General features: G+C 38.4%; 1 protein-coding gene across 1 annotated transcript in view; it reads left to right on the top strand.

Annotated features, from left to right (window-relative positions):
- The window catches only part of LOC311277964 (transmembrane protein 132C), a 348,855-nt gene that overhangs the window by 73,359 nt on the left and 262,001 nt on the right, over positions 1–13,495 (top strand). Inside the window, exon 2 of the mRNA XM_084388468.1 lies at positions 6,359–7,247. Coding sequence (XP_084244594.1) covers positions 6,359–7,247 — 889 coding nt within the window. The remainder of the gene's footprint in view (positions 1–6,358; positions 7,248–13,495) is intronic.

Here is a 13,495-nt window from a genome sequence, read left to right as displayed (position 1 = left end):
CTGGACTTGCACGGCAACATCTGTCAGCGGGTGTTGATTACTGACCAAGCATGCATTGTGTACTGTACGTAAGTTGCTGCATCTAAAGCGTGTATATGGGAGCACATCTTAAATTTACTATGAAAATACTTGTTCTTTTGCCAAGGCAGGCAGATAAATCTTGAAAATGAAGCCTGAAAAACGGTTTTTCTCTGTATTTCCTCTCAATTGCTTCGACGAATCAGATTGTTTTGCAGTGACAAGATGTCCCCTTCAAAGCACTATTTTCAGCTGTGTTTGTGTACAACCGTTCATGTGTGTGCATAGCCAATCCTCCTAAATGAGTAATTTATTCTTACTGATTCACAACCAGGCCATTCATTGCCGTGTCCTTGGTCAAAGCAGAGCGCAGAAAGAGAGGAAATAAATAGCCTAATCAGAGCACAGAACGTTCTTCAGTTTAAAGGTCAAAGACTTAACAATTGATTAAGATGGGATGTTAAAACACTAGGTGGATATGACATTTTGAAACTGGATTCAACAGCAGAAGCACAATATTAATATATCTTTTTTTTTATTTTGACAATTTTTTATTTAGTAATTGTAGTAGTTGTAGTAATAATAAATTATTATTATTATTTATATATTTTCAAAAAAATTGACCAAATTGTTCAGTCCTACTATTAAGTACAGCAAACCTAGATTTAGTTAAACCAGGTTTAACCTAAGTTAAATCTCAATATACCATAAATATTACTATTGTAATTGTACAGTTGTACTAATAGTATTAATAATTATATTAGTTTTCTTAAATACTCATGTTTTATAGTGAAATATTACTATTTATTTTCTTTAATATTTTTAATTATAATTATTATATTCATATATATATACAATATATTTATATAATCATATATATATATATATATATATATATATATATATATATTGGATTTTAAATCTCAAAAGCAGACAGTAAAAAAAGAGCAATACATTTTTGTAGCAATTTTGTTGCAATCATAACAGGAAAAGAGTTTTAATCAGTTATATGTTAAATGGATTGGATTAGATTAGGGCTGGAACTAACGATTATTTTTCCAATCGATTAATCGAATCGATTTGATAGTTTGATCAAAATAATCTAACGATTATCCCTTTATTAGAAATTAGAAATAGTTGTTTAATCCTTTGGTTAATTTACCAATAAATAATAACCGTAACTTATCTAAGTATGAACATTTGCTTAATGCTATTATTGATCACAAAAGATAAGGTTTATGCAGTGTAGGCCTAATTAGGAAAGAGCTACACTTTTTTCGTCGTATTGAGGTAGGATGTTTTATTTTCAGATGCTCCTGCATAGAAATTGTGCCATTTCAGTTTTACAGAGCATGCCGAGCACCTTTTTATTTGGTCTCTGTTTAAAACAATTTCCTCACTTTAGATCGGGCTGGATATTTTTGTAATAACGGCTGATTTTCAGCATCCCCGGGATGAGCCACTAGGGAACATAAAGTCCGACAAATCGACGCATCTTTCCAGCCATAGATTTGATTCAGGTTTAGTTCATGAAGATTGTGTTTTGGTCTAAAATAATTCCCAGAACAGTGACACGGTTGCTATATATAATGGGTCATATGTTCACCCTCACAGATAAAACAATTTGAGTGCCTATCTGTGTCTATTTTGGTTTATGTCCACTTCTTCATATCAGAGTGTCTCATCAGTCTCTATATTACTTTCTGTCTGTGAGGTGAAATCGATGTTTCTGCTGGAGGCTTTGCTGTTGAGGTTATGATATGCCACAGCCAGTGCTGTCTACCAGAAACAGCAAGGGAGATATTACATAGGATACAAGCAGTGCCTGCTCTGGAAATAACTTTGGCACTTCTTTTATGATGCAATAGATTTGAGAAAAGAAATGAAAAAGCTGAACTTAGTTCAGTTCTCTGATACAATAATCTGATGTCTGAGTCTATAATTTTCATTCTCTACATTATAATGTTGTGGTTCATCTGTAGTATTAAAAAATTATTTCGTTTTAATTTGTTTAGACAAAATTTTAATAAATTTTTAGCCATTTATCAGTTAATAGCCATAATGAGAACATGATATATGACTCTTTTCATAATGTTGTGATTCATCTGTAGCATTTAAAATGTATTTAGTTTTACATGTTTTAATTTGTTTAGACAAAATAGTACAGCATTTAAATTTTAGCCATTTATCAGTTATTAGCCATTATCAGAACATATGATATATGATATGATATAACTTTATTGTCAGAGAAAGAAATTTGACTGAAATTTGTCTTGCGTTATAGTAAGTTCATTCACACTTACAAAAACTGTACCACATATACAAGACCTTTACAATCACATAGAAAAAAAGACATTTAATAAAAACAATTTTTTTTTTTTTTAAAGGGACATTGTGTAGGAATTTCTCCCATCTAGTGGTGAAATTGTATTTTGCATTCAAACGAATACTGCTCTCCAGCGCCTCGCTTTTTCAAATGCGTGTTGCATCTACGGTAGCCGTTACGTACCATAAAGCTTTCGAGTTATACTGTCTGTCTATATAATAAAGTAACGTTACACAACCAAGCAATGAAAAAAAGCTTGTAATTAAAGGCCATTGCACACTGAGTCCGAAATTTTCGTATGCGTTTTTTCGTGTTCGTCAGCCTTAAAATTCGTCACGCACAGAAACCTTGCACACTGAGTCCGATGCGTATTTATTAAACCTTTGCGGAAAAAAACGCAAAAAATACAAAATGGATTCGTCAAGCAGTGAGGATGATTTTGTTGCCCTCTTTCTTCTTAAAAAGAGAAAAAGAAAGAGGAAATATTGGGTCCATCCAATCCTGAGATTGCGCCGAGAGGAAGGAGAGTTTCACCTCCTTATCAAGGAGTTGCGAAATTATCCAGAGCGATTCAAAATGTACCTCAGAATGTCAGTGGAACAGTTTGATGCTTTGCTAGCGATACTGGAGCCACATAATAAAAAGAAGACCACCAATTTCCGTGAACCAATCGATCCTGAACAGAGACTGGCAGTATGTCTATGGACGGACACACACGCGGCCGGCAGAAGCGCTGGGCAGACAGAACAGCTGTATACAGGTTATATTTTATTCAGTGTCTTTGTAATCCGCATTTTGTTTTTCATACAGTAGCCTACTTGTGCTGCGAGACGAAGTGTATCAACTTGTCAGACGTCATTCTGGATTTTGTCGTTCGCTTGTACGGTGGCTCTGAATTGTCAAAAAACCTCTCAAAACACTGGCTGTGGATGCGAAAAACGCAGAAAATCGAACCCGATCCGAATTTTTTTATTACGGACGAAAGTTTCGTAAACAGTGTGCAAGCGTGATTGACATAACGTGAGGTTGAATTTTTTTTTTTACGTGTGAAAATATCGGATGCGAATTTCGGACTCAGTGTGCAATGGCCTTAAGACCGTAATGCTGCGTTCACACCAAACGCGAATCTGCGTAAAAATTTGCGCCTGCCGCGTCTAGTTATACGCGTGACCACTTTGTGTGCATTCGCGCGTCAAGAGTGAAATTTACGCGCGTCAAAGGCGAAGTCAGGGGGCGAAAGTTTCTAAGCTGTTGGCGGCCATCTTTTTTAGATGTTTATCGAGCATTAGCAATAGCATTAATCGAGAGAGTCACCGCTCTTATATGATCTGAAGAGCAGAAACAGCTGCTTAGGGGACATCGTCGCTGTACTCGGGTCCACCAAAACCTCCGGAGGGTTTCAGGAGTTTCACAATTTGCTCCAGGAGGTAGGTTTGGTGGACCTAACGGTGAGGACGCTGACGAGGACAGCATAGGCCGTATAAAGCCTCGGCCTCGAGTGGTCGCTGCCTGACGAGCCCGCGCTGTAAAGCCCGGCGCGAGGTTCACCCTCTCCCGCACCTAATCTGTCATTTATTTTTGTTTTGATAATAAATGGAGGCAGCCTCCAAAAGTGAAACCTGTCCTGTTATTTTTTTGAAAAGTTTTTATACACTTAATTTTGTTTGGTGTCTTTACATTAGATTAATAAAGTTTCATATAGGCTAATCTAGAATAGATATGGAAGAAATAGCATTCAATACAAATGAGTAGGCTATCTCTCATATTGAAATCAAGTTTTTATGTGAAAGATTTGCTTTGTTGTGCATTTTAGTCATATTACAAAATAATTTATTGAGGCCAAACATAAACTAACATTAAACTGTCAGTTCACCACGTGACTGCAGCAAGCAGGCAGGCTCCTGATTGGTTAACGCGGCGCGAATTGACGCAGAAGTTCAGATTTTTCAACTCGGGCGGCAGACGCGAATTCGCGTCAAACGCGTGATGCACAAAAAGCACAATTCGCGCTTAACGCGCGAAACGCGCCAGACGCTCAATTCGCGCGAATGAGGCGAATTCGCGTCTACCGCGCCGCGCTAAACGCCTCATTCGCGCCGCAAGACCTCCAGACGCGCGTAAACGCGTCTTACCATTGACTTAACATTGAAATCACTTGCGCCAGACGCATATTCGCGTTTGGTGTGAACGCACCACATTGACTTACCTGTCGAGAAGAAAGCAGGCAACTTCAGCGTCTTTTTTGAAAGCTTTCTCCTGCATTAGCTCTTTCCACCTGGAAAAAGCTATCCCGACATTAACCCTTGTTTTTTGTAATCTCCGGTCACGTTTCGTTTTTACGGTCTACTTTGGACTTTTTCGACGACGAGGACTCCTTATCCTGTGACTAATAACCGTACAGTGCAGCCTTTTAAACTTGCCGCGGCAGTGACAAGCGCCTCTCACTGCTCTGCTCCTCCGCCTCTGCTGGCTTCAGTCACGTGACGCTGGTTCTGAACGAAAACGCGTTGTGGAAACGCGTTGGCCTAGTACTTTTTGTCCCTCTCTGCTATTATAGTTTTTCAAGATGGCAGAACTACATGGAAGCCTCCGTGGACCTACCCGTCCCATGTATATAAAGATAATAAATTCTTCGTTTACGAGGATTAGTCTGATCATTGGCAGAGGTATTTGTACACCATCGAGGACACATTTGAGAATAAAAATATTGATTTTAGATAATAAAATACCTAAAAAAACTACACATTGTCCCTTTAAGTTTATTTTAAGATTTTAATCATTTATTTTGTAGCTTAATTAAATCTAACACCGTGTCCTAACCAGATGTGACGCGATGCGATAAGATTCCAGCGACAAATAATTTGTCTGTCTACACTAGACGCGACGAGATGAGATGCGTCAAAATCAATCAAAACCCACAGCCAATCAGAACAGCGTGTGGGCGGGCTCTTGCGGCAAGTGCACAGCATCAGAGATTCACACAAGAAAATGGACAAGTAGGCTACATAATCAAATTCACAAATATTACACCATTTAAACATTATTAAAAATACATAGGCTACTGAGTTACTAAAACAATCTTTGTCAAAGAATACAGTTCACAGTTTGAACGTTCTTGTTTCCATTTGTTTAATTTCAAGATCAAGATCAAGATCTGAATTATCCATTGTTGCTTTTACAGCTACAAAGCTGGGAGCACTAAATGATATTCAAAGACACACTGCATGCTTTTAACATTAAATAAGCACATAACTGTACCTGAGATTATCATTGCCACACTTTGTGTTTGTTGTTTCAGCTGCGACGTGGTAGAAAAATAGAAACCGTTTCTAAAATAGAATCGTTGCGTGTCGCCGTCGCGGCTGGATAGACCCTTTTACTGTTTGTACACAATGATGACGTAGCAACGTATGCGCGCGCATATTGGCAACGGAAGTATGGCAAGAATCAGCAGCGTGTCGCTGCAGACGCGAGCATTTTTTATTATGTCCTCGCTCCAATCAACACGTTTAATCGCCTGCAGCCACAGGCGCCGCCGGTTCTTCTGAAACGGCCGTGATCCTGTCGGAATCCTATAAAACTTAAGCCCCTTGGTGGAATATCGACTAGTGCAACCGTAAACGCAACTACCAGACATTTTGATGCTGGAAAACCGTTTTGATAAACTTTCGGAGTTGCTAACACCTTAGAGCCCGTGGGGAACAGCACTTCCGTTGCCAAAATGCGCGTGCAACTATTTGATCACGTGGGCTGTAAAAGGGTCTATAGGACAAAAACTCTGATTAACATGGAAAAGATACCTTTTATCGCGTGTCGCGGCACTTGTAGTTAAGACACTGTGTAATACAGCTTGATGAATGAAGGCATGCTTTAATCTAATTCAATTATATCTTGGGACCGGACAAATAATGATCAACTTCTTGGTATCAGTCAGAATTGAAATATTCTGTGCACCTTTCTTCTCAAAATACACAACCCACATGTAACTCTGACACCTCTTTCCTTTTCTGTCAGTTACAGACTGTCGAATCCTGGAGAATCTACAGCGCTACGCCTCCCCTACTTACCTGCCCGTCAACTACCAGCTCCTCAACACAGAGTCCTCCTTCTTTCTTAAGGAGGCCACCCAGGACTTCATGCGCAACTCTAGCTTTCTCTCCAGAACGGAACTGTTCTTCATCCACCAGGCCAGGAAACCTCCCATCATCAATGCCACGTATGGAACCCTTGCGGTGGAAGAGCCTGTTCCTTTGGATCTCCTCCAGATGCCTGGCTCCTTTGTGGGTTCCTCAACCCTCTTTACCTTCAACTGGAAAGTGCAGACCTTTGTTCTCAATGAAAAGATTTACCTGAACAAACCCAAGGTTCAGGTCTTGTTTTACATCGCCGGGAGAGATTGGGACGACTACAGTGCAGTGGACAAACTTCCCTGCGTACGGATGTTCGCCTTCCATGAAACCCAGGAGGTCCGTGGGAGCTGCAGGTTACGAGGGGACATGGGCGTTTGCGTCGCCGAGCTCGAGCCTCTTCCTGGGTGGTTTGCACCTCCCAGCGTTGTCCCAGGACGGCAGAGGAGTCCGGACATGCCTGAAGGAACACCTGTAGAGCTGTACTACAGCCTTCGGGGCGCAGAAGAAGGGGCTTGTCTTTCCGAGGAGTTAGGGGACAAAAGCGCCACTCACTCGGATCAAGAGGGATTGTTTGGGTCTCCGAACTCTACACCCATGAGGCGCATCGGGAGTGTACGATTATTCCAGACTCCATCTGTTCCGGAATTATCAGAGCAGCGTTTGGATGGGAATTTTGCAGTGTTGGTACCATCCACGCCTGTTCGGCAAAGGGATACCGTGTCAGCATATGTTGCAGCTTCGCCGTACTCACCTGTAGAAATGTTTACTCTCAGGTAAGAGAACTTCATTTGCAAGATGTGGAACTGCATTGAAACTGCTGTGTTAGCAAATAATATCCACATGAGACCTTTTCCTGGGACTTTCATGGCTGTGTTACAGTTGTGATGGTTTCTGTAATGAATGCCACAGGAAGATTTACTATTGACGTCATGGCATTCTATCAGCAGTTAAATAGCAATTTGCTTTGCAGCTTCAAAGATTCATTAAAGCCATTTTGCTTTGTTTTCTATTCTGTTATTTGAATTGCAACTAATCATACTTTGCCCAGTTATCAGTCTTTGCTCCACTTGGATCTCCATATTTGGTCACATATTTTCTTTGCCATAATCATTTGGCTTTTGAAATAGTTGTGATTAATTCCAGCTGGTGTGCCTGAGAGGAATTTTCACTTCACGGTTACTTTACTTAATTTAACTATGTTTTTTGTTTACCATGGCAGAGAGAAAGACATCTTAATTTTCAGGTGAAAACATCCAGCCGCACTGAATCTGCGGGTACTAATTAGAATTTGCGGATGCGGCTAAGTGATTTGGGTAATTAACACACAATGCAAATGAGGATGTCATCAATTAGAATGCGCCTCCATTAGCTTAATGACTGCAAGCTCGTCCGATTGTAATCACAGTGGGTGAGAACATTTATAAACCATATGAGACCCAACCAGACAAGAGGTCAAGCCAATTTGTCAGCCCTGCATGTGCACGCAAGATAAGAGGCACTAGGAGAGACGATAGCTGGTGTATTTTGAAGAAAATCAGATAGTACATGGATGTCAGCTGGGTTTTCTTTGCTGAATTAACTTGTAAAAGTGAAAGCACAAATCACTTGCTTTTTGAGGGTTGTGTGTGTAGGTTTGTATAACAGTGTGTGTGTGTGTGTGTGTGTGTGTGTGTGTGTGTGTGTGTGTGTGTGTGTGTGTGTGTGTGTGTGTGTGTGTGTGTGTGTGTGTGTGTGTGTGTGTGTGTGATCAACAACCACTCTACTTAAATATGCTGATAGGATGAGACCCATTTTTATTGTCCCTGGTGGTGTGTGTGTGTGTGTGTTACTACTGTAATCATTGGAAAAAAAACGATTCATGAATAAAATATTTATGTGTAGTTATGCAATATGCATGTTTAAGGGGTCTTATGACCAGCAAAACCATGCTTTCATTTTCTCAAGCATAACATTATCCTCTGATTAATTATTGATTTACAGCTTTAAATTAAATCAGTGTTAAATAGTCTACAGAGGATCATTAAAGAAATTTGAAAGAAACAAATGTACTAATTCTCAATATTAATGATCCATTAAATGTTTTTTTTTTCATGAGCTGATGAGTATGAATGTCTCAATTGAGAAATGAAAGCATGACATTTTTTCATTATGTTTTTGTGAAGTGGAGGAGGGTCTCTTCTGAAAATTAGACGGAGATGAATCAAGGTCTGCCTTAATTACCATAAATAATATTCATGTAGCAAATGATAAAAAAGTAATATTTTGATTTCATTATTTTTAGTTGCATGTTTATGTTGCTGCTTAATCTGCTTTACAATTATATAGATATATTTTGTAATTAGTTTTAAAATTAAGTATATTTTCTAGAATCCATTTTGGCTTATTTACATACTGCATATTACTTTAGCAGACACTCTTAATCACTGCATTACCATGTAATATTGTATGATGAATTACTGGCTGGATGGATTTTTCTGATATTTTTTTTTTAGATTTTCTCAACAGTAAAAAAAAAAAAGCATCCAAATTTGGTTATAATTATCACTTTAGGCTGTGTGGAAAGCGTCCCACAGATACTGTATTAAGTCAGGCCTGTGGAACATCCACCGCCCAACTCAAAAAGCAATTTTGCTAAAATGATTTTTTTTTTTTTTCTCATGCATAATCATTTTTGCTCAGTGGTGGTGTCATTGTGTATTGCTTGCTCCGATTTAAAAGGTGTCCACTTTCAAACTAATTTTGGCAGAACTTCAGATGCAGAAAAAAAAAAAAGCATTAGCTTTTTTAAAAATGAAAGAATATAATCCAATACCACTGGAGACTCAGAGAGTGTAATGCAAAGACTGCACCAACTACTGTACAAAATTAGGGGAAGCCTTCAACCGTAAGGGTTGGAATCTGAGAGTCATACAGAGTTGAAAAATAATGCTTTTAAGTTGGTATTCTTGCCATTGCACTAAATAGCTCTACTGTGATTGCATGTTAACCTCAGTCTCACCAGCTTCATGATATTTTGGGTTGACTGTATTTGATATCATATGATGGTCACACTATAGTTTAGGGCCCAATTCTTACTATTAACTACAAGTTTTGCCTCAATAAACTCCTAATGACTGCTTATTAATAGTTAGTAAGGTAGTTGTTAAGTTTTGTTATTGAGTAGGATTAAGGGATGTAAAATATGGTCATGCAGAATTAGGCATTAATATGTTGTTTATTAGGACCAATAAACTGCCAATATCCAAGTAATATGCATGCTAATAAGCAACTAGTTAATAGTGAGAATTGGATCCTAAACTAAAGTGTAACCCATATGATATTTTGATATGTGCCTGGTTGTTCTAAATTAATGAGATTTTTTTGCTGAATATCTGCATTTGGTGTGGAATATTGATAAGTGTTATGCAACTACAGAGATTAAGGGCCCTTTCATCCACCCGGCGCAATGCGTGTTTTTTGTTAGCTTCAGCCTGACGCAGTTATCATTTTCACGTCCTGAAACATCGTTGCTTAAATAGCAAATGCATTTGCTCCCATTTGTGCACCCATGGGCATGCTGGTCTGAAAATGAGGTGTGTTCGGGCGCATTGTTGGCGCGTTGCTATTTGGTGCGGAGGCAACTGAAATAGACTGCGCAATATTTTTTTGTTATTTAAAGAGCGCGTTAGTAATATGCGCCTATAGGCGGCTCCACAACGCGCAAAAACTTTGTCCCGTAGATGGTCTGCTTGCACGCTTTAACCTCGCGCATGAGCAGATCTGTTTCCTCGCTGGAGAAGCGTTCAGTGTTTCCGCTTGCAAAATTTGCCATGTAAATAGCGATTCTGCCATGACGCGAGCGCAACTGGCTTTTACCATGCGCCGACCATTTTCCCCGTCGTTAAACTAGCAAAAGTGGATTTGGACATGCCCTAAGTGCAATTGTGCCGTACGCTTTAGACCATGCGCTTAGATCGTTAAAATAGGGCCCTAAATGTTTCTAACCTAACCTAACCAAACCTAACTAAATGTACTAAGACTACTGTAAAAAAAATTTGGGGTAAGCAAGTTTTTTATTTTATTTTATACAGTCTACTGCAGAAAACAGTTCATTTTAATCGTAATAATAAAATAAAACCATAAAAGACACTATTTTGATCATGCAATAGGGTCAGATTCACATTGTGACATTCATCACTTGCAAGCATTTTCCCTTCTGAGAAAGGACAGTAGATTTTCAATGTCAAAACCATTTTAAGCAATTTATTATGCACCTTTATCTTTAACTGAAGTAATAGGTCCAGTCGTGAGTCATAACTGATATTGGCTGTATTCGAGTCTCTTGCAGTCTGGTTTAATCTTTTCTGTTGAGTGAATAGTATCATTTAGGTAGCATCTGCTTATGCTATATGTACTGTATATACTGTATCTAAAGCACTGAGGTCTTGGAGATAAAGATGATTTTTTCCCAAGGCATTGCTGAGGCAAAGCACTGCACACTTTGCAAGAATTTTCCTCGTCACAATCATTAGCTAAATCTTGCGTTGCTCTATCTGTAATACACTTGCTCTATTTGCAGGTGACTGGAGGATTGCATGTAAGTTGCTTAGTTGCTTTGATTTGCGTGTGTATCAGCAACATTTTTCATTTTCGGGTTCAAGATGAAAGCAGTAACTCTTATTCCCCATGCTTCATATGCACTCTGATTTTATTCTCATGGCTGACTAAAGAAAGTTTCTGACTTTTGCAAGAAAACTCTTTAAATAAGTCATTTGAGTTTCTTAATAATAATTAAGGGAAGAGGTTTTTCTTTTTTTCTTTTTTTGTGAAAACATTGCACATCTATGTCACCCATGTCTATGGAGGCAACTGTTGGCATTACCAGATTGAAAAAAAAAATAATAATTCTCTTTTGCTTCATACCATTTCAAATCTTGAGTGTGAATTAAACGTTGTTCGGATCATAAATGGCTGACATAAACAGAATTATTTTATCCTCAAAAGTAGCTTTTGTTCTAGACTGAAAATAGGCAATCCTACCATACAGTATCAAGAGATTAATGTTTATAAGTAAACTCATAATTTGAACTCCTAATTGTTCTGTAAACACATAATGACAGTATTGCTGGCCGATATTTAGTATTAGAAATCATTAGAATGATTTTTGAAGGATCATTTGATAATCAAAACAGCTATTTTGTTTTGAGTCCATTAATTTAATCTAGTTTTAAGACCATATTGTCCTCTGGATTTTGGTTAAAGAGAGAGAAGGTACACAGACTAATACATAAAAGAAAAAAAATAGCCAACTTTTGAGATGGAGAATGATCTTGTTCGGACTCACCTTTAGATTTGGATCAATTTAACCTGATTTCCACCAAAAGTGCACTTTATGTATCATGAGAAAGTCATTTTGCTGACTGAGTCCACAATAACTGCACTGATGAACTGTGCACTTTTAACAGTTTCCTTTATCCTCAGTAACATTTTCATTTTTTATGAGTAAAAATGAACGTTCTGTCATCTTTTATGTAGTTAAAACCCATTTGAAAGAGATCATTTGAATTTGTGAATTGTTTTAATTTGTGCTGATTGCTTTCTTCTACACAGCTAGTCACTGAGAACTGAAGCTTCGAAAAGAACCATAAAAGTATCTCAAAGGGATAGTTCACACAAAAATAATTATGTCATCATTTACTCGCCCTCAAGTTGTTCCAAACCTTAACACAAAAGAAGATATTTTGAAGAATATGGGGAACCAAACAGTTGATGTACCCCATTGACTCACATGGTTGTGTGTGTGTGTTCAAGAGAAGAAAGAAATTCATACAAGTTTGGAACAACGTGAGGGTGAGAAAATGATGACACTTTTGTGAACCATCCCTTTAAAAGGGGTCTAAACAACTTCAACACTATCTTTTCAATTATACTGTTCTGTATATTGTGAAGTTCCCATGAAAAAAATTCCTCTGTGATCCCTTGAACAAAGATTGCAGGTTTCAGATCGTGTATTGCACTTTTGGGGGTTCTGTGTACAACTTGATCAACTTCCATTCAGAGGAATAGGAACATCCTTGATTCAGACTGTTTTTTCAAATTCGATCAGCTGATTCATTGAAAAGACCCAACCAAAAAGAAACATTCGCTCACACCCCAGACATCGCAGAAAGACAAATGGGTTTGGAATGACATGAGTCAGTACATGATGACAGCATTTCAAATTTTCGGTGAAATATCCTTTCAAACAGTGCTTGATAATATTCCCCAAAGATATTTAGAAATTCATTGCGCCGTTTTGTGGCAGTCATCCAAGAGATTTATCCATTATACACTGATGTCTGAAAAGCTGTCCATCAATGAGGTTACATAATCACGGCACCTCTGCAGGCATCGTAAGTAAAGTGTGATTTATGATCTGCGATGGAGTAGAACTATATAGAGGGGTAAATATTTATGGCTGGAGCTCATTAAGTAGCAAGTCATAATGTTGTCTTAGTTGGAAAAGTACCTTATTAGGGTTGAATATTTGTCATATTGCTCGTCTTTTGCTATACGCTGGATGGGTGCAAGAACTGGCAGGATAGATTGTTTGCGCTTCTCAAACTGTTTTTGTTATTTTAATCATTCACCCCCCTCTAAGAACAATCTACAGATTATTTGGATGCTGAACATTGGATTCAGAAGCTGTCAGCTGTGCTTAATAGAAAAGAGCAAGAGAGATGTGTACTGGTATATGTGAGTGTGTATATGTGTGTTTCTGTTTACATCAGGCAAGTGTGTGAATACCAAGAGCAGAGCCTATTTAAAGGGAATCAATTTGTCCCATCTTTAAAAGGCAGTGCATCAGTGGGCACATTATCTGCGATTCTGCCTCATTATACACACTGATGGACAGCAGTAACTACCGCAGTCACCTCACCCTCAGCTGGACCCGTCAACAGGTGCACTACACTGGCCTGAACACCAGACTGGCTGCTTTACCAATCAAAGCTACTTTATCTCATTTCGGGATTTTCTCTTTGCATTTGGACCTTGACAAAAG

This window comes from Rutilus rutilus (genome assembly GCF_951802725.1).
Source record: "Rutilus rutilus genome assembly, chromosome: 19".
In the NCBI taxonomy this organism is placed as follows: domain Eukaryota; kingdom Metazoa; phylum Chordata; class Actinopteri; order Cypriniformes; family Leuciscidae; genus Rutilus; species Rutilus rutilus.
The sequence above is the reverse complement of the archived record's forward strand: the minus strand, read 5'-3'. Positions and strand labels throughout refer to the sequence as shown.